This window comes from Tachyglossus aculeatus, chromosome 11 (genome assembly GCF_015852505.1).
Source record: "Tachyglossus aculeatus isolate mTacAcu1 chromosome 11, mTacAcu1.pri, whole genome shotgun sequence".
Lineage (NCBI taxonomy): Eukaryota > Metazoa > Chordata > Mammalia > Monotremata > Tachyglossidae > Tachyglossus > Tachyglossus aculeatus.
The window spans coordinates 5,497,535-5,519,376 of NC_052076.1; the positions used below are offsets into that span (position 1 = coordinate 5,497,535).

Here is a 21,842-nt window from a genome sequence, read left to right on the forward strand (position 1 = left end):
GAATCCTCCATCCTCCCTTCGTCTGGGCTAAACGTCGACTCTGGAGATGGGGATCAGAGGAACGCTTCCCCCCCAAGACCCCTCGCTCAACTCGTCTACCACGACCCGGAATCCCTGCATAAGGCTCAAGTTGGCTGACGCCCGTTTGAGGAAGGGACCATCGCCCGGCTCGGGGAGCGCGACTGGCCTCTCGGGGGCAACTTCGGCCCTCGGTGCCTGTGTCCCCCCCCCGAAAGGGTAATGGTCCCTTCCGGGCGTCCTGGACTCGGCTACATTCGACAGCTCCGCGGTTGGGTCTCGTCTGCCGGCTGCTCGGACAGCCCCGACCCCCGAGATGGATGGACGGAGTTCACCAAATCCAGGCTGAAATTCCTTCTATTCCCCGGGGGCGGGGGGGAAGCCAAGTTTGTGCTTCTGTGGGTTTGACAACGGAACCTCTATAAAGACAGTTGGAATGGGGGGGGGGGGGGATGGCGGGGGAAGGGAAGGGAGAAGGGAATGGCTTTGTGTGTCTTTAGCAGAGGCCAAATGGCCACTAAGTCTACACCAAAGCTTTTCCTCCTCCTGCACCTGGCTTTGATCAAGTATTGTTTTCTTTTCCTCCTCCGCGGCCTCCTCCTCCTCCTCACCACAGTGCTTGGGACAGAGAATGTAAACATTGACAGAAACAGCAGCCCTATGACCACTTAAGCACTTTCCCATCAGGTAGATCCACCAGCCCATCAAAACTTCCAACTCCTTGGCTTGCTGGGAAGTCACTGGGATTTCCGCTGTAACTTAGTGTCCCCTTTACTTTGGCCTCCATCTGGGAAGGGTCGGGGGGGGGGGGGGGGTTGGTAGGGGGTAAGAAAAAAAGAAGAGAAGATGAGAGAAAACAGGCGTGAGCATAATATTAATAATAATGGTAATTGTGGTATTTGTTAAGCACTATGTGCCATCGTCATCATCATCAATCGTATTTATTGAGCGCTTACGATGTGCAGAGCACTGTACTAAGCTCTTGGGAAGTACAAATTGGCAACATATAGAGACAGTCCCTACCCAACGTTGGGCTCACAGTCTAAAAGGGGGAGACAGAGAAGAAAACCAAACAGGCACTGTATTAAGCGCTTTTGTGGAGATGCAGGCTAGTCAAGTTGGACACAGTCCCTGTCTCTCACGAGGCTCCCAGTCTTTACGGAAGTGATAATTGAGGCCCAGAGAAGTGAAGTGACTTGCCCAAGGTCATACGGCAGCCGGGATTAGAACCCAGGTCCTTCCGGCCTCCAGGCCGGGCTCTGTCCACTAAACCACACGACTTCTGGTGCATTTGCAATCTGGTGGGGCAGCCGGCTTTTTGTACTCAGGATTCGGCTGACCCTTGGGATTCTGGTTTTGTTTTTTTTTTTGGTTTTTAAGTGGAATTTGTTAAGCACTCGTTTTGTGCCGGGCACGAAACTAAGCACTGTGGTAGATAGGTGCTAATCCGGTTGGACGCGGTCCAAGTCCCGTATGGGGTTCACGGTCTTAATCCTCATTTTACGCACGAGGGAACGGAGGCCTAGAGAAGCAAAGTGCTACACCCCAAGTCACGCAGCAGACAAACGGTCCCGGTGCTTCATGCTCTGCTCTCCATTCATTCATTCATCCAATCGTATTTATTGAGCGCTTACTGTGTGCAGAGCACTGTACTAAGCGCTTGGGAAGTACAAGTCAGCAACATATAGCGATGGTCCCTACCCAACAACAGGCTCACAGCAGATTCACCCAAATGCACGGATCTGGATCTTTCGGTCCGCGCCCCTCTTCGCCCCCCCCTGCTTGAACTGGAGCCGGCTTTCCCCAGGACATCGTTAAGTGTGCAAACGGAAGCGGAGAAGCGGAAGAGAAGCAGCGTGGCTCAGTGGAAAAAGCACGGGCTTTGGAGTCAGAGGTCATGGGTTCAAATCCCGGCTCCACCACTTGTCAACTGTGTGACTTTGGGCAAGTCACTCAACTTCTCTGGGCCTCAGTTCCCTCATCTGGAAAATGGGGATGAAGACTGTGAGCCCCACGTGGGACAACCTGATCACCTTGTAAATTCCCCAGAGCTTAGAACAGTGCTCTGCACATAGTAAGTGCTTAATAAATGCCATTAAAAAGAAAAAAGGAAAACGTTAGCGTACCTCCTTAACCTGCAGCCCGTTAGCTACTTGTGGGCAGGGATCGCATTTACTAACACCGTTGTGTTATACTTTCCCAAGAGCTCAAAAAATACCACTGATTGATCGAATCACTTACTACTTTACTGTACACTCCCAAGTGCTTTCTAACAGTGGCCTGCACAAAGTACACGGCGTGGCACAGTGGACAGAGCACAGACCTGGGTTCTAATCCCGGCCCCGCCACTTGTCCGTTGTGTGACCTTGGGCAAATCGCTTTCACTTCTCTGGGCCTCAGTTCCCTCATCTGTAAAATGGGAATTACGACTGCGAGCCCCGTGTAAGACGTGGGTGTATATATTTATTTTATTTTGTTAGTATGTTTGGTTTTGTTCTCTGTCTCCCCCTTCTAGACTGTGAGCCCGCTGTTGGGTAGAGACCGTCGCTCTATGTTGCCAACTTGTACTTCCCAAGCGCTTAGTACAGTGCTCTGCACACAGAAAGTGCTCAATAAATACGATTGATTGATTGACTGACTGTGTGCAGCCCAATTTACTTGTATCTACCTTAGCGCTTAGTACAGTGCCTGGAGCCTAGTAAAAAAAGTTACCATTACTAGGTTATTTTCTTTTTGTGTTCTTTCTGCTCTCCTTCCCTTTCGGAAGATTCTCGCCTTCCTGAAAGGCCAGAAGAGGCACGGTGGATCAGTCCATCAGTGGTATTTATTGAGCGTGATGCAGGAAAGGGTTTGGTACTAGGGTTGGAATGTCAACTGGCCATTGGAGCCTTCCATAGTCACGGCTTAAAGGCAGACCTTAAGCCCAGTGAAAGACAGAGATTCCCAACAGCTGCCAGTTTAAAGGGAAGGGGACAGATTTTCCTCACTTCTTCAGTGGCAAAAAGGAGGTAATGGGGACGGGGGCCGTTAGGCCAAGAACCCTGTTGACTGCTAATTTGGTTGCAGTATATTCTCCCAAGCATTTGGTACATTCCTCTGCACATAATAAGCACTCAATAAATACCACTACCCGACTGACTGGCTGGAATGAGATGGAGTCTGAAAGTACAGTGCTCTGCACACAGTAAGCGCTCAATAAATACAACTGATTGATTGATTGACCTCTCCTCTGAGTGCCCATTAGCCAGCGCCCAGGAAGAAAGTGAACTACTCCCCGGCTGCTCGCTGGTGCTGGCAGGTGCCTTGAGGGCAGCTGCTTCCCTTTCGGCCCCGAAAATCCTTCCGGGCGGAGATTTCATTGTGCCCGGCTTCTGAAAATGGAAGGTCACTCTGAGGGGCACTCAATCGGAGCTCAACGTGCCCAGGGTTTCATGACCTTGTTCGACGACTTAATCCTAGGCTAGCCTGTGAGCCTCACGCGGGACAGGGAACTGTGTCCAACCTGATAACCTTGTATCTACCCCAGTGCTGAGCACCATTTGGCACACAGTAAGCCCTTAATGAATGCTTATTTGTCTGCTGTGAAAACAAGCATATAAAAAAAAAAAAGGCAAGGAACCAAGCAAACATATCGGATGTTCGTTAAGGGCTTACTATGTACCAAAGACTGTATATGTACACACAGAGAGATATGGGGGGGAGGAGAAGGAGGGAAGGGGGAGACAGAGAGAGAGAATGAGAATTAGAACCAGAAAGAAAACCAGAGATCGAGAGAGAACCAGAGATGGGGGTGGGGAGGGTGAGCCAGAGATCGAGAGAATCAGAGATGGCCAGAGAGAAAGAGAGCCAGAGTTGAAGCAAGAACCAGAGCTAGGGGAGTGACAGCCAGAGGTACAGAGACCCTGTGATGGAGATAGAGAGAAAGCCAGAGATCCAAAGAGAGAACAAGAGATGGCAGAAAGAAAGAGGGGGAGAGAGAGAGACAGAGAGAGAGAGAGAGAGAGAATACCCAAGTCTTTCCCCAAACCAGAAAATGGGCATCTCTTCCTGAATACCAGGGGTTTCTTGGGCTTTCCCTCTCATTGTTTGATCCAAAGGCTCCAAACACCAATGAGAAGCTAAAAAAAACCCCTTGTGCCCTCACCTCCTGCCCTCCTCTCCCGCTAGGCTGAATAGGGAAAGAGAGAGAGAGAGAGAGAGAGAGAGATATATCATTTTGGCTCCTGTGGGAAACACTGAGAACCACCGGGACCCAGGAGGAAGGAGAAGTCCAAAACTCTCTTACCATTGTAAGCTTGCTGTAAGTGAGTCGGCAGAGGTGAGTGAGAAAGCGTCGCTGCTGCGTGCTGAGCTCCTGGCTGTAAACCCTTTAGCAAATCTGGGGAGGCAATAATGGAAATTAGGCTTAAGAGCACTTAGCAGGCTTGAAACCAATCCTAAGATAAGTCCCCACAAACCTCGGCCCTGGACCTGGAGTGGGGAGGGGAGGGGAAAGGCAGTCGGGACCATCTTCATAGACCGAACCCTGGATTGGAGGACTACTGAATGAACGCTTCTCTCTCCCCTTTTCTAAAGGCCCGGGCTCTCTCCACCAGGCCATGCTGCTTCTCTTCTGATGGCTGGGTGTTGGTGTTTTACAGTTTACACCGGGCTCCTCCACTTAAGGAAAATCTGTTACCCAGCAAATGGCGGGAGTTTTAGGGGCTTTCTCCTGGCAGCTTGCCGTGGGAGAAACTGGTTTTGAGGGATGATCCGAGAGAATCTCCAAACCACCCCTCAAAACCCCTCTCTCCCTTGGGCTGAGAGAAAAGGCCTATTAAAGAAGCCCAGGAAGCAAAATAAATGCCCCCAAAATCCTGCTAACATGAATTCCAGTTCGACGAGGAGAGCACTTCCAAGAAGACGGTTAATTCACTCATTCAATCGTATTTATTGAGCACTTACTGTATGCACAACACCGTACTAAGCAAGGTCACAGCGTGTATTTCTTCCCCCTTCGACTGTACGCTCGTCCTTGAGGTTGGAAGCTTGTCGCGGGCAGGGAACGTGCCTACCGACTCTGTTGCACTGTACTCTCCCAAGCGCTTAATATGGTGCTTTGCACACGGTAAGCCCTCAATAAATAACCAGACTGAAAATCATTTTAACGACGAAGGGGGGGGGGATAACGTCCCCCACAGTTCCACCCCCTTCCCTTTCACAACCATATATGAATTAAGAATACTCTCTTAATTGTCCCTGTTCCAAAAGGCAGAGTGGTTTTCGGGGAGAGCAGGGCAGATTCGAGGGGACCAGAAAGAGATGCGGGCAGATTTGACTCCAGAGGACCAGACAAAGATGCAGGCAAATTTGAGGAAGAGAGGAACCAAGAGTTAAACGGTTGCGGCATATTCCCGCCCCTATTGGGATGGGGTCATCCCCAGAAATTCCATCAGGAGTGGGGCTCGGGCAGCCGGAGAGACACAGAAATCCCCTTAGCTCTCCCATTTATAGTTTTGGCAGGGTTCAGGAGTCCACTCTCCTTTACAAAATACGACCTGTGGAACAGCTAGGTCTAGATAACCTAGGGAGAGCGGCGGGGACCACTTGGTTCGGTTGCAATCGCCCACGTCCCTCCTCTGCTTCCGACTGCAGGAAACCCCTCTGCGTTTTAAGACGAGGGGACTGAAAACCGGACTCCGATGCCTGAAGGATGTGAGGGGACGGTTGCCGAGCACGGAAGAACCGCTTCTTAACCGATGCTCCCTTTATTTACCCCTTCCTAAGCCCCCAGCAGTTGGGGGCGTGTCGGTATTTCATTTATTTTTATTACTGGCTGCCTTCCCTCGGCTCTGGGGGGAGAATGTGCCTACCAACTCTGTCATATTGTACTCGCCCAAGCGCTTAGTACAGTGCTCTGCACACAGGAAACACTCAATAAATAAGTAAATAATAAATAAATAATAATAAATAAATAAATAAATAAATTGACTGATGGGGCAACCGGTCTACTGAAATCAGGGTTCCACAGGATGCTAAAAACTGGGAGCGAGGAAGAGGAGTCAAATACCCTAATCCAGTCCACAAAGATTGGACTAAGAGTTAAAAACCCATTTTAATCAGACTCACCAGAATACAGACTACACCTATAGTTGATTTTCTTCTCTCTCTGGTCCCTAAAGATTTGCCTCTCGTATTTCCCCGTACGCCCTTCAATAGTGACTTTCCAGGATTTCCTTCCTCCGTTCCATTAGGCTGGAGGTTTTTGGTTTTTAATGGCATTTGTTAAGCGCTCACTATGTGCCACGCGCTGTTCTGTGCGCGGGGGCGGATCCAATCTAATCAGGTTGGACACAGTCCATGTTCCACGTGGGGCTCACAGTCTTAATCCCCATTTTACAGATGAGGGAACTGAGGGCCAGAAAAGTGATACAACTTTCCCACCAGACACGTGGCGGAGCTGGGATTAAAGCCCAGGTCCTTCATTCATTCATTCAATCGCATTTATTGAGCGCTTACTGTGTGCAGAGCACTGTAATAAGCGCTTGGGAAGTACAAGTTGGCAACACTCCAGGGTCTATGCTCTATCCACTAGGCCAGGCTGCTTAAGTAAAGATGCGCTGGTGCCCCAGGAAACTGTTTTGATCAAAGCCGGCATAAATTACCCTCGGTGACCAATGTAAACCTGGGTTCAGGACTGAATCCGCCCTTCCAAAGGAACATATTTTGGAAGCAGCTGGATTAGAAACAATCAGGTCGGCATCAGGTTGCAGGGATCGGCTGCACATCCTGGTTAATTTTTGGTTTTTTCCCCTCACGCAGGCAACGCTCCGTGTCCCTTGTTGTGAGGAGGGAACGGGCCCGCCAGCTCCGTCACATCATCCTCGGCCCGGCGCTCCGCCCCCGGCAAGCGGTCGGTAAATCCCCCGGATGACTTACTCTGAGTTAGGCTGTGGTGGAAAGCTGCTGAGGTAGATCCCGCAGTGGTAGTCACTCCAGCTGTGTCCGTCCCGAAGCCAAGCAACTCCAAAGGAAACTGGAAGGGCATGGTCACAGGAACAAGGCCACCCAGCATCCCAAATGGAGCCACATTTTGATTCGTTATGGATAAGGGTGATGTCATGAGAGTCAGAGGTGAGGCATTAGCCAATAGTGATGCTCCTGCTGTGGACTGTGCACAAACCAGGGGGCAAAATGTTTACAAAACGCCTTTCCAACCAAACCCTAAAATGACGCGGCCATCCCCACCCCGCGGCGCTGCACCTTGTTCCTTCCCCGGCCTGGGAAGGCTTTTGACGGAGGGAACCCCGAGGCTCGCGGTGACGGCGGACGTTTCCCCCCGGACTGCAGTTTTGTTTTTGTTTTCTCCCAATTTCAAGGTTGGCAGAGTCTATTTGGGATGACATTAGCCGCCTTTCAACCCCACAATAACCCGACAGACCGGGCTCAAAAGGTTTGGCCTAAAGGATAGGGAGAGCCTAATTAGGGTAGTTCACGAAAATCCTGGCATCGACGAAGCGCAACTATAGTAAAAATACAAGCGAGGAACCAAAGGCACTCCTCTACCCCAGATCCTGGGAGGCTTCGGTTGGAGGCAAAAATTTTCCTCTGTGCCTCTTCCTGTGCTCTCTCCCTCTCCTAGTCCCCTTTCCCTCCTTGGCCTTTTCTCCTCCCTGATCCTCTCTTCTTCCTCCCTTAAAGGCAACTTGCGTTCCCAGCTAAGAAGAGCTCTACCTCTATCTCCTCCTATGAACAACCTCATTCAGAGTCACTCTCCTTCCCTCTCTCAACTCCCGCCACTCCACCCACCCCCAGATCACGTACCCCGTGTCTCCCGAAGTCCCCTCTGTCTCCCGCTGCACGCGAATCTGCTGGTCCAGGGATGGGCTGAGGTGGTCTGCCCCACCCGGCCCTCCGGGCCAGCTTTGACTCGCAGCCACTGCACCGGGCAAGGCGGCAGGCCAGGGAAGATGGGTCTCTATTAGCCCAACCCAGTAGGAACTGCTCGTGGCTGGGGCCAAACCATATTTTCCACAAGAATTCCGATGCCCTAGGACATCACCAGCCTCCCTGCTTCAAACAGCAATGTCCCAGTGGCAGCTACGATTCCGGTCGATGACTCCCCGGCAAGAGACGGGAGGTGACCAAAAGCGTCAGCCTCTGTGAAGCAGCCCCGTCTACTGTTGCTGGGACTGGTCTCGAAGAACAGACTAAAACTGCCTGGCCAAATTTCTGGAAATCCACGGAATGATGGGGAATGGAATCGGGAAGCCCCATTGCGGGATGCGGGTAACGGTTGTCCTGGGTCCACCCCGGTGGTCTGCCCGGCTCAGTATCCTGTTCCTGTGCGGGGGCACCGGGATGCTCGGAGGAACCGTACGACGGTTGCCTTCCTGGACAACCGTCCTCATGGTAACAGACTGACGAGCTGTCATTCTGAACTTGTGCTCCAAATAACCCCTGGGCCTCTCATAAGTCAATTTATCCAAATCATCTTTGCACCAACTACACACAACCGCACAACTTCCTGGGATGTGCGATCGCTAGATTCTCTCCCGTGAAGCCAACTAGAAGGCAGATATTCTTCCATTTAAAAGTGTATATATGTATATATTCCAGGAGTTTATTACACATACAATTTATATATTATATATATTATATAATATATATTATATATTATATGTATTATATATAAAAACAAAACTCCTGGAATTATGAGAGGGGGAAAAAAAGAGGGGGTGGGGGGCGAGGGTGGGGAGGGGAGGAGTAAAAATTACAGTACTGTCATTAACCAATCATGAGTAGCTACTTTTCAGTAGCCCATTCAAAAAAAAAATCCAGCAACCTTCGAGACTGCAGTAAACCTACTGAAGCAATCAAGATCCTTTCCCGGGAGCGAGAGAATAAAAACTCCTGCTCATAAATAAATAATAATAATAATGGCATTTGTTAAGCGCTTACTATGTGCAAAGCACTGTTCTAAGCGCTGGGGGGATACAAGGTGATTAAGTTGTCCCACGTGGGGCTCGCAGTCTTAATCCCCATTTTACAGATCATCATCATCAATCGTATTTATTGAGCGCTTACTGTGTGCAGAGCACTGTACTAAGCGCTTGGGAAGTACAAGTTGGCAACATATAGAGAGATGAGGTAACTGAGGCTCAAAGAAGTTAAATGATTTGCCCAAGGTCACACAACAGACATGTGGTGGAGTCAGGATTTGAACCCATGACCTCTGACTTCAAAGCCCAGGCTTTTTCCACTGAGCCACGCTGCTTCTCACGCTGCTCATGTGATCTAGCCACATACAACGTACAAAGGAAACTGTTTTGATCAAAGCTGGTATAAATTACACTTGGTGACCAATGCAAACCTGGGTTCAGGACTGACTCCGCCCTTCCAAAGAAACATATTTTGGAAGCAGCTGGATCAGAAATAATCAGGTTGGCATTGACTCACCCATGAAGAAATGCTCTTTTCCTGAAACCACAAATTCCTGCCTGCATCATCTCCTGTAAGTATTACCCAAGAAATGGGGCTGTCACAGTTTCAGGGGGAGCTGAGCACCAGTGTGGGGCTTCTTGGGGGCCGAGGAGTATCAAGTAAACCGACTCCCCGGGGCTTGAAGGGGCTGGGCTGGATGTTCGAGAAGCCTCCAGCCCCGTGGCTGACCACCTGAGCAGGAAGCCCCGTTCCTGCCCCTGGATTGCCCCTAGAAAGCAGGCTCTGGGAGGCTGGAGGGAAACCTCTGCAGTAACCCCCTTGAAGGTAGCGGGTGGGTGGGTGTGTTTGTGGAGGGGGGCGAGGATGGTTCTTAGCACACAGGCAGGGGGTTGGTGCTCTGCCTCTATCCCTAAGGAGCGCTCTGGCACTCCGAAAGGGATGGGGAAAGAGGAGGGATAATCTCAGTCAAGCCCATAGCTGCTAGAGAGGGAGGGGGCAGGAGGCGAGAAACTCCTGAGCTGTCACGCCGCGTCATGCCCACGGTCCTCCACGCCAAGGGAGCTGGGGGCATCTACACTGGCAGTGCAACTGGAACTCCTCCGGCTTCTAGTCAAAACCACTCATTCCATCAACAGCCTTTATTGGAAGCCTTCTGGGGGCAGAGCTCAGGATCTGCCACGACGGGAGTAACACAGAAAGCAAAAGACAAGAGCCTTGCCCTCGGAGGGCTTACAATCTCACGGCCGGGGTTGGGGGGAGACAGGAGAAACACAAACAGGCAACATACAAACAGACGTAAAGCACAAGTGACAGAGGCAGAGAGTATAGCGATATGTAGGGATACAAGCGACAGAAATACATACGCAACATTTACAGAGGAATCGCAGGACTAGCCGGGAGATAACCGGAATGAGTGGAGCGCTCAGGAACTGATAGGGCTTATCTGGGCGGGCTTCTACGAAGAGGGGGCTTTCTAAAAGGAAAACTTGGAAGGGCACATCGTAGCTTGGCCAAGAGGGGAGGAAATGAAGACAGAAATTAGGGGCAGGGGATGGTAAGTGGAGTCCAGTGAGGTATGGAGGAGCCCCTGAGAGGCCCCTGTAAACTCTGAGGCCTGGTGAGCAAGTTGAGGGAGAAAGATGACTCTTGTGGGCTCAAGGTCGGGGGCGAGAGGCAGGGAGTTCCTGCAATTGACCAAGAGGGTCAATGGGGGTGGGAATGGAGACGGCGGGGCTGTGAATCCGTCCAAACATTCCTGAGGACGGAGAGGCAGGTCTCGGTGATTGACTGCCCCCAAATGAAGAGGAAGTCAGCAGGAGGGACTCCAAAGTTCTGGGCGAGGAGGAGGAGGAAGGCGAGGAGGAGGTATAGTGGGGTTCGTAGGTAGGAAAGAGTTTGCCAGCGACCAAGCAGACAGTGGCACCTCTTAAGAAGAGGCTGGGGGAAATCATGACTCCAAGAGGAAGTCTCGGAACGATGCCCACTGGACAAACAGGGTAGCGATTTTTCCACATGCGCAGTGGAAGGGATGGACGGTTACACGTAAGTCAGCTCAGTCTGACCCACATGAGGAGAAAATTCTCCACCGGTAACAATGCCCTCAGACTGATGCACCCCTAAAACTACCAACACTCACAGGCCCAGGGCACATTAATACACAGGTGCCCTTTCAAAATCATAGCCCTGTCAGACCAGCTCATCACCACTTTGCAAACACTTGGACAAGGGAAGGATCCTCGCTCATCACGGTCCCGGTTTCCCTCCCGAGAGCCGGGGAGACCCGGCAGGGTCGATTCAATCTCTTTCTAGAACCTAGCCGTCAGGCCTGGAAGACTAAGAGGAACTAAGGGATGTCACCTATGTTCAGTGTAAGAAGTCTTCCATTTCTAGCCAACAGGACATTCTCACGGCAACCCGGGAAAATATCGTCTAGACTGAACACCCCTGATCCACCTGCCGTCTGCCAGATAGGTCAGGGACTTGAGGCAGCCTCCGGCTGCTGTTTAGACACCCAGTCCCATACCGGCCGTCCACTCCTGCTCCGTTCCTCAGAATGAGCACCAGGGCACCTATGCCATCCTGAAGTGGCCCCCAATTAGCCCTGGCCCTAAACCCCAGGGAGTCTGAGGGTTCAACCCCAGTCTAGGCCTGGGATTACAGTCAGAAAAAGTCCAGGAACCTGGGGGTTGTGCCTGAAACATACCCCAATCTAGGAGAGACTCCCTAGAGTCTCCCCCTTTTTAGACTGTGAGCCCACTGTTGGGTAGGGACTGTCTCTACATGTTGCCAACTTGTACTTCCCAAGCGCTTAGTACAGTGCTCTGCACACAGTAATCGCTCAATAAATACGATTGATTGACTGATTGAGAGACAGAGACCAGCCTCTGGCCAAACCAGGCCACTCCTCCCAGGACTGCTCCGGACCGGCGTTCTCGGGACTGACCCTGGCCTTCAGGGGTAAGGGGTGGGGGGAATTAGATGCCTTCCAAGTCTGCCACTGTGTCTAACTTCCGTGAGGGAAACCTCCTTCACATAGCCAGCCTACAGAAAACCACCTTGGGGAGAAAGGGTGTTAATCTGAAGGGCTACCGTGACGCCTTTTCTGATTTTCAAGTTAACTGCGTCAACTCCCTCCCCTTTCCAATCCGAAAGGCTGCGGTCCTCCCCATCTCCAAAGCCCTCCTGAAATCTCATCTCTCCCAGGAGGCTTTCCCGGATTAACTTTTCTCTCGCCGGTTCCGATCCTCCTATCCGCTTCCTCTGTAACCACGCGCTGACACCGACTCTTAGCAATTGTGGACAAACGTATTTCCATACCCTACCATTAAAGCGCCAATTTATTTATGCACCTCTCCTTCGTTCCCTTCTCTGCTCTTAATGGGTAGCTGCTGGATATTTCTCTGAGTCTCTACTAAACTCTCCCAAGTGCATAGTTCAGTGCTCTGCACACAGCGGCTGCTCGATGATTTCTACAGATTGACTGGGGTCCCCGGAAACGGTAACCTCTCTAAAAATGAGGATTTTCTAGTTGTGGCAAATCTTCCAGGGTCTTCCAGATAATCACTAGGGGCAATCAAGTGTACAGGGAAAGCGCATGGGTGGCCGGGAGTGGGGAGAAGGGGAAAACGTGGGAACGAGGGTCTTCCCTTTCCAAAGACGAGAACTCGGAGAAAAGCACACCGGGCCCCTGGAAGGCAGGGAGAATCGAAAAACTCCTTCCAGCCCTCGTAGCTGGCCATCCGGTGAGCTTCGCGTGGCTACGCGGGCGTCGGTCTGAGACACCGCCACACCGACGTACGGTCGAGAGAGCAAAGACCCTCTGCGGATTCTCCAGATATCGGCTACAGCATCGCTCCCCCCGTCCCCACCCCGGCCCAGGCGGTCAGGATGAGACCGCTCGTCAGCTACGTACCTGCACGCTGGCCGCTACCACTGAAGACCCTGAGGCAGAGGATGGTCTGTGCGGAGTAGATAACTGTTTAGTAGCACCCTGTGTTCCACTTCCTGCTCCCCCAGAGAGACTAGTCCTATTAGTCGCGCTGGAGCTAGGGTTGCCGCCTCGGCTGGTGGGTACATTCATTCCGACGCCGCTCAGGCTATTCTTTCCGGCAGTTCCAGTGGAAGAGGGGCTGGCCATCTTGGAAGAGGCCTGGAGATTCTTGGCGGGCTGAAGGCCTGAGGGGCGACTCGAGGGCAGGACGTTCAAAGTGGGGGACTGTCTGCTGATGTGGCCTCCGCTCGGCTGTTTGTGGGCTTGGGGGGTGCTGCTGCTGGAGTGGCTACTCTGGGCTACTAGTGCACTAGAAGTGGAAGAACTGGGGGAGGCCATGGGCTTGGGGGGCACCGCGGACTTCGACAGGCTCAGTTTCGTGGGCAGGGGAGGTTTAGTGGCCAGAGAGGGCTTGGGGGAGGGCTTGGGGGGCGCGGGGGAGGGCTTAGGTGACGCGGAGGGCTTCGGGGGCGCCGGGGGCTTGGGGGAGGCCACGGGCTTGAGGGAGGCGGCGGGCTTGGGGGAGGCGGCGGGCTTGGGGGAGGCGGCCAGAGAGAAGGGAGGCTTAAAACCCTGGGTGGAAACTTGGGACACCATGGCCTTAGCTAAATAGTTACTAGAGGTAGAGGCGCTGGAGGCTGTCCTGGAGACCAGAGGATGCGGCCCCTGAGAGCCGCTTCCCGAGGAGGGCATGGACAGAGGAAGGCGGTAGACGAGAGGCTTGTCTGAAGCCTTGAGGAGTGGGGCGGGACACGAGAGTTGGGGGCTGCTGCTCAGTTTCACCACGGGGTTGGTCTGCGATTTGCTCATGGTCGCTTGGAGGGGAGACACGTAGTTCTGCGGGGCGGGCGGAGGCTGGGGCGCCTTCGTCCCCTGCGGTCCGGGGGAGGCCTCGCGGGCCTCCGACGACGACGGCGGGGCGTGAGAGGAGGCCGCCCCTTGGGCCTGGGAGGAGGAGGAAGAGGACGAGGGAGAGGAGGAGGAGGGAGAGGCGTGAGTCTGGGAGGAGGAGACGGCTGCTTGGATCTGGCTGGACCTCTGCAGTCCTTGCTGAAGGAGCCTGGCTGGCAAGGGTTCTAGGGAAACTTTCGGGTTCTGAATCGAAGAGCCGGCGATAAGGCCTGAAGAGATGCCGGTGTGAATTAAGTCCTGGGGTTTCTTTGGTACTGGTCCCGTGTGGCCAGCGATGAGACTCGACGAGTGGGCCGCCTGGGCGGACTCCATCTTCTTCGGGGCCGAAAGCGGCAGTTTACTCATGATGCTGGCTAGTTTTTCTTCCCTCAGCCCGGGGCGAGGTCTCGGCGTCAGCGCGCTCATTCCCGAGCCGACGGGGGGCCCCTTGGCGCCGTTGTTGATCACGGCCAGGGCCTCCGAGATCGAATCCAGCGACGGGGGGTGGAAGGAGAGGTCGTCGTCTAGTGAGTCATCCAGGCAGATCGTCTCCTGGGCCGGGGTCGCGCAGCCAGAACCGGTCGGGGCCGCGGCCGACGGCACGGAGCCCGCCGCGGGACCGCAGGCAGACCCCGCTGAAGACGGCGCGGGCGTTTTCTGCTCCTTCTTGGGACTGCAGTCCTGGGGTAAGGAGGAAAAAGCCAGTTACCACAAGTCCACCTCCCACTGGAGATCGCCCCCCAAATCCCTGTAAACGCCGGGACCTTAAGTTTGGGGAGGCGACATCCGTCTCCGGTTGTGGGTCCCGGGCACCGGCCGTTGAGGGTGGAAGGCAGAGGGAGAGAGACCGGATAAAATGGTGGGGGAGAGTCGGGGATGGGGACGGGACTATCCCTGGCTCTGACTGGGAGGGGAAGAAGGTGAGAGAGGGAACGGCTGTGGAAGAAGTGATGCTTGAGGGAAATCAGTAGCCAAATTCACCACTGTCCACAAAAGGCGAAGCGGAGAGGGCCGTTCGAATGTTTCCCGGAAGTCAGAGAGAAAAGAAGGCACACATACGGGGGCCAAAAGCCCAAGAACCACTTGGAAAACTCCAACAGCCCTGGAGATCAAGGAATACTGCTCGTTGTCGAAAAGAAGGTGATGGCTATCATTAAGACAGAGTTGCGAAAAGGAAGAGGACAGTACTGGGCATCTGACCGTGGACCGGCAGCTATAAAATCGGCATCGGCCGATTCCCCAATATCAGATTTAAAACATGCTCACGTATTCTGGCTCTAATGTCTAGCCCCGTAATTGTACTTCCTCCCGTTTTAGAAGTGATCACTAGGGGTACAAATATCTGTTTCGGTGCAATACCTTTATGAAGTGTCAGTTTATGATCATCATCATCAATCGTATTTACTGAGCGCTTACTGTGTGCAGAGCACTGTACTAAGCGCTTGGGAAGTACAAGTTGGCAACATATAGAGACGGTCCCTACCCAACAGTGGGCTCACGGTCTAAAATGATATTACGTAAGTGAAGTACAGATGGTCATGGCTTTATACATTATAGCTCTGTGTCTGAAAAAATATCCCGGGCAGAGGTGCAATAAAACACTTTCTTTGGGGCTGCAAGACTGATTTGTTTGAATTTTATGTCCCCTTTACCCTTTGCGCAGCGACATCTGAGGTATCTGCTACACGGACTCGGCTTTTTTCGTGAGAAATCCTTGAAAGCACAGTGCAAATACAAAGCAAACTCTTGCTTGAGGCTTCCCTCGAGTTGTTACTCCAACAGTTCATAAACTGATTCATCCCCTTCCTTTCACTGCTTTCCTTCTCTCCCAAGCCAAAAAGGGGTGATCAGATTTTCCTAAATAGGGAGCGGTTTGAAGAACAAGGCTAAGTCCTCTGGAAGGGACATGGCAGGGACCGAGGAAGGTAGGTAGATAGGTAGGTGGGGGGGGGGGGGGGGGTGTGTGTGTGTGTGTGTGTGTGTGTGTGTGTGTGTGTGTGTGTGTGTGTGTGTGTGTGTGTGTGTGTGTGTGTGTGTGTGTGTGTGTGTGTGTGTGTGTGTGTGTGTGTGTGTGTGTGTGTGTGTGTGTGTGTGTGTGTGTGTTGGGCGGGGGGGGAAGAGAAGCACTTTGTGCCTGGCTCAGTGAAATCCATGGGCCAGTAATTAAGAGGTAGGGAGGAGGAACAGGGAAGAGAGAGCTGTCATAGGAGTCTGTCAGAAAGTGTCTGTTTAGATTGCTGATGGAGTGAGAGCACAGCACCGGCGTAATCCCTTTGTGGTACTTGAACAGTTAGGGTCCCTGCCCTCAAGGAACTTCAAATCTAATAGGGCAGTTTTCCTCCAAGTACCCTGGGAACATACGGCCGTCCCTCTGCCATTGACCCCGGGGACTTTCGCTTCTGGGAGGGAACGTTCCTTTGCCTCTATTTCGGGGCGGGCCTTTTGGAAAAACGTGCGTCTGGGGAAACAGCTCCAAACAAGGGGATGACCAAATACCCTATCTTCTAGCCCCACCGCCACAAGCAGGAGTTGCCGGGCAGAAGATAAGAGCAGAAGGCAGACGGAAAACTTTGAAGGGAACTGTCTGCAGTTTGCACTGGATGCCGGGCGATGGGGAGCCCCTGGAGGGCAGTTAATATTAGGGTGACCTGACCAAAGAAGCAGGTGAAGATGACAGTTTTATTGACAGTGGACAGAATAATAATAATAATAATAATGGCATTTATTAAGCGCTTACTATGTGCAAAGCACTGTTCTAAGCGCTGGGGAGGTTACAAGGTGATCAGGTTGTCCCACGTGGGGCTCACAGTCTTAATCCCTATTTCACAGATGAGGTAACTGAGGCACAGAGAAGATAAGTGACTTGCCCAAAGTCACACAGCGGACAGTTGGCAGAGCCGGGATTCAAACCCATGAATTCTGACTCCAAAGCCCGGGCTCTTTCCACTGAGCCGCGCTGCTTCCCCGATAATAATAATAACAATAATAATAACAGCAATAAGAACAACACTAATAATAACAATAATGGCTTTTGTTAAGCACTTACTATGTGCCAAGCACTGTACTAAGCACTAGGATCGATACAAGACCATAAGGTCCCACTCAGTCTGAGTAGGAGTAAGAAGAGGCACTGAATCCCCATTTTTGCAACTGAGGGAACAGACACAAAGAAGTGAAGCGACTTGCTCAAGGTCACACAACGGGTAAGTGGTGGAGCTGAAATTACAAGGTAGGTCTCCTGACTCTCACGTCTGTGCTCTTTCCACTAGCTTCTCTGTGACCTTGGGCAAGTCACTTTACCTTGACTTCTTCTCTCTGATGAATTTCCTCATCTGTAAAATGGGGATTCAATATTTATTCTCCCTCCTCCTCAGACTGTGAGCCCAATATGGGACAGGGACTGTGTCCCACCCAATTATCTTGTATCCATCCTGGTGCTTATTACAATGCTTGGTGCAGAGTGTGCTCTTTCCGCTAGCTTCCCCTAGCATGAGGTAACAACTGAATTGGGAAGAGAGAAGAACGGGTTGGTAGCAGCGATAATTATGGGGTGCCTAGTGAATGCAAAGCACTTCACTGAGACTTCGGGAAATACAATGGAAGTATACGAAGAACGTATATTGTGGGAGGGGAGATCTCCAGAATAATCTCTTCACCAGTTCTGCGGTTGGACGTTAATAAATACATAGGTGCAAGAGGTAGTGATTCCGCTGAGCGAGGGGAAGAAGCGCTGCCTCGGTGATAGAGTGGGTTTGGGAGTCAAAAGGACCCGGATTCTATTCCCAGCTCCACAACTTGTCCGTTGTGTGACCTTGGGCAAGTCACTTCACTGGCCTCAGCTACCTTATCTCTAAAATAGGGACTAAGACCGTGAGCCCCATGTGGGCACAACTACGTCCAGCCTGATTATCTTGTATCTATCCCAGCGCTTGGCACTTATCAAACGCTTAACAAATGCCATAAAAAAAAATTTAAGAAAATTTCCCCACACCACACTGTGAGGGAAGGGGAAGTCCATAGGGAAGCTGAGGGAGCGTGTGTGTGCAGAGGAGGGATGGGTGGGGATTCTTTTAGGCTGTGAGCCCACTGTCTTTTAGACTGTGAGCCCACTGTTGGGTAGGGACTGTCTCTATATGTTGCCAATTTGTACTTCCCAAGCGCTTAGTACAGTGCTCTGCACACAGTAAGCGCTCAATAAATACAATTGATGATGATGATGATTAGGAGCTCAGCTCTTTCCTATAGCAAACAAGGAGAGGTCAACTACGAACACAAAGTGTGTAAGGGCGAGCTGGAAAAGGGCAGAGTGGCAAAACTGAAAAACTATCTTAGGTTGAGTTTCAAGGGATACCGCAGACTAGCTTTCTCCATAGTGGTCAGAAAGTCACTCAAAGGCCTCAAATTGGACTGAACTAAACCACACACCGGGGTTGCAGTTTTAACCGCGGAAGACAAGTTGCCCTCCCTCACCATTTAACACCTGGTAAAGAGAGGGTTTCCGCTACTCACCTTCACTTTGGGTTTCGGTGCCAGAATCACCTTTTTCTTCGCCCTAATGCAAGAAAGAACAGACGCAAAGTCAGATAAAAAGAGATCAGTCAAGCTACTTCACTCTCAGCACATATCCTTCCAGGTAAAAGGGAACAATGTGAAAAACATCCTTAACTCAGTAAAACACTAATGACCGGTTGATGGCCCTACTAGTGCAAAGAACCAAAATAAGTTGGAAGACAGTAAAACAATTAACTTTTTCTCTCTTCCCATTTTTCTCTAAGCCTTTAAGGCATGTTCAGGGGGTGGGTGGATGGGAGGAGCTTCCTAGTGCTTCTTAACATAGAAAAGATTACAGGTTTAAGATCCTGAAAAACGCAAGTTCGGAAGTGGAACTTTACTGCCCAAACCCAGGTCCAGAAAGCATGATTTACTCTGTATCTCTTAAAAGGGAAGATCATCTTTAACTCAAATAGGGCAGCCTGACTGAATGGGTTTTTTTGAGAAGTGCTCAGCGGGATGGACTTTTTTGTTTTAAGCGACGGGCCCTCGCTGATTTCTGACACTTTCATTTTCAAACATCAGGGGCTTTGGAAACTTCTTCGCGGACAGCGCTCGCGTGGACGGGTTAGCTGCCTCCCTTTGAAGCCCAGTGATGTTTCTGACATTCGACAAGACAGACTCGGAGTCAGAAGAGTCTGTCACTATTTCATTCATTCATATTTACTGAGCGCTTAATGTATGCAAAGCACTGCATTAAGTTCTTGGGAGAGTACAATATGTCAACACCCAAGAAGAGTCTGCATTTGGAAGAGAGCATTACTCGCTGTTTTTAAGGGTGGCACGGTGGAGAAGGCACAAACCCGAGTATTAAGTGGGTAAGGACTTGGGAGGAACCAACTGATACGAAGGAAGATCTCTGACCTCTCTTGCCCCCACCTCACATGGGACCTACACAACAGGTGGCCCTGTTCAAAGCCCCTGCAAGCCAACAAAATCAGTCTACTACCATAATTAATTTTGAACACCTCGGGGAAACCAACAGATTGCGACAGGAGCTGAAAAACCGGCCCAGATGAAAGGAGAGGCCAGGGGGTGCCGCGTTTACTCACGGGGCAGAAGTGAGATGATTGTGAACACTCCGGCTTTCCTTAAAGAGCATTCTGGAAAAAAAAAAATAAAACCCAAAGCAATCAGGGGGAGCAATAAGGGTCCCTCAGATCTCCGCCGTCTGCCATCGGAGCACTGGGTTTCACTTGGGACTTTCAGAATCAGAGTGGGGCAGTGGAGCCAATAACCAAAATAACTGTGGTACCTGTACAGAGCATACTAGGTCCTAAGCACCGTACTGGGCGCTGGATGGACAGACGATACTCAGGCGGGACCCAGTCCCTGTCCCACATGGAGCTCACAGTCTACGGGAGGGTAGACAGGTACTGAGTCCCCATTTGGGGATGAGGAAACTGAAGTTGAGGGGAGTGACTTGCCCCAGGTAACCATCTCAACTCCATCCTGCCCCTCCGCTGATCTGCCATCAACAACCTTCAGCCCCGGATAACAACAGCAGCTCACCCTCTGCTCCAACATTCATGACTTGGGGCGGTACTGGTAAAAATCCAGCCCCCAGGCCAACTTTGGTCACTTCATGTTCCTCTCTCTCAAAAGGAGATCTCTCATCTGCCTACAAAATCTACCCCCTTCCTGCCTCCAGGCTCTCCCTTCTCTAGTCCTCACTTCATTTTGGGCAGGGAATATGCCTGCTGATTCTGTTGTATTGTACTCTCCCAAGCACTTAGTACAGTGCTCTGCACAGAGAAGCTCTCAATAAATATCACTGATTGAATGATTCGCTTCACTGACCAGATCAACTCAAAATACCCAACCCAACTCCACCTTTTATCCCCACACTGATACTCTGGCACTTCCGTGCCACTTACGCACTCACAACACGCCACAGAATTTTCGTATATATCTCATAGAGCCTATCATTTCTTCCTGTTTGTAATTTAAGCATCTATCTCCCTTGCTAAACCGTTAGGTCCCCGAGGGAACAGTTCACGTATACTAATTCTGTTGTACTTTTCCAAGCACTTAATTCAGAACTCTGAACACGGTAGGCATTCAATAAGTGCCCCTGATTAATGGGAAAGGGGCAACGGATCTAACCTAATTATTTTATTATTTACAAGGTGTCCTCTCAGGGGTCCCTCTGACAAAGCAATGACAAAAAAAAAAAAAGGGGGACTCAAATCCAACCATTTTACACATTTCCTTCTTTATGATTCCCTACCTTATCCACTTCCCTCCATCACCTCTCCAGAAGTTAAAACAATGAAAGGAAGATGGCATTGTGGCCATTTTTTTTTTGAAAAAAAGAGGCCACCAGGTATGTCACTGCGCTCAGACATAGCCATTTTACCACTAATTCGAGTGTGTGCCTGCTCTTTAAATGCTCTTTACGAGAAGCAGCGTGGCTCAGTGGAAAAGAGCCCGGGCTTTGGAGTCAGAGTTCATGGGTTCGAATCCCGGCTCCACCAATTGTCAGCTGTGTGACTTTGGGCAAGTCACTTAACTTCTCTGTGCCTCAGTTACCTCAGCTGTAAAATGGGGATTAATATTGTGAGCCCCCCGGGGGCCAACCTGATCACCTTGTAACCTCCCCAGCGCTTAGAACAGTGCTTTGCACATAGTAAGCCCTTAATAAATGCCATTATTATTATTATTATTATTAATTTAAGAGCTTATTATGGGCCAAGCACTGTGTTCATTCACTCATTCATTCAATCGTATTTATCGAGCGCTTACTGTGTGCAGAGCACTGTACTAAGAGCTTGGGAGAGTAGAATATAACAATAAACAGACACATTCCATTCATTCATTCAATCGTTTTTATTGAGCGCTTATTGTGTGCAGAGCACTGGACTAATCATTTGGGAAGTACAAATCGGCAACATAATAATAATAATAATAATGATGGCATTTATTAAGCGCTTACTATGTGCAAAGCACTGTTCTAAGCGCTGAATAATAATGGCATTTATTAAGCACTTACTATGTGCAAAGCACTGTTCTAAGCGCTGAATAATGATGGCATTTATTAAGCGCTTACTATGTGCAAAGCACTGTTCTAAGCGCTGAATAATAATGGCATTTATTAAGCACTTACTATGTGCATAGCACTCTTCTAAGCGCTGGGAAGGTTACAAGGTGATCAGGTTGTCCCACAGGGGGCTCACAGTCTTAATCCCCATTTTACAGATGAGGGAACTGAGGTCCAGAGAAGTGAAGTGACTTGCCCAAAGTCACACGGCTGCCAACTGGCACAGCCGGGATTCAAACCCATGACCTCCGACTCCAAAGACGGTCCCTACCCAGCAATGGGCTCACAGTCCAGAACGAGCTTATAGTCCAGAGGGACTGTACTAAGTGCTGAGGTCGATACAAGCTAAGCAGGTTGGACACCATCCATGTTCCACACGCGGCTTGCCGTCTTAATCCCCATTTTACCAGTGAGATAACTGAAGCAAGT

General features: G+C 50.9%; 1 protein-coding gene across 1 annotated transcript in view; it reads right to left on the reverse strand.

Annotated features, from left to right (window-relative positions):
• Positions 1–471: 471 nt before the first annotated feature.
• UBN2 (ubinuclein 2) overlaps positions 472–21,842 on the reverse strand; it is an 86,116-nt gene continuing 64,745 nt past the window's right edge. Inside the window, 6 exon segments of the mRNA XM_038754458.1 lie at positions 472–805; positions 4,304–4,396; positions 6,937–7,168; positions 12,854–14,503; positions 18,332–18,374; positions 19,426–19,476. Coding sequence (XP_038610386.1) covers positions 756–805; positions 4,304–4,396; positions 6,937–7,168; positions 12,854–14,503; positions 18,332–18,374; positions 19,426–19,476 — 2,119 coding nt within the window. The 3' untranslated portion in view covers positions 472–755.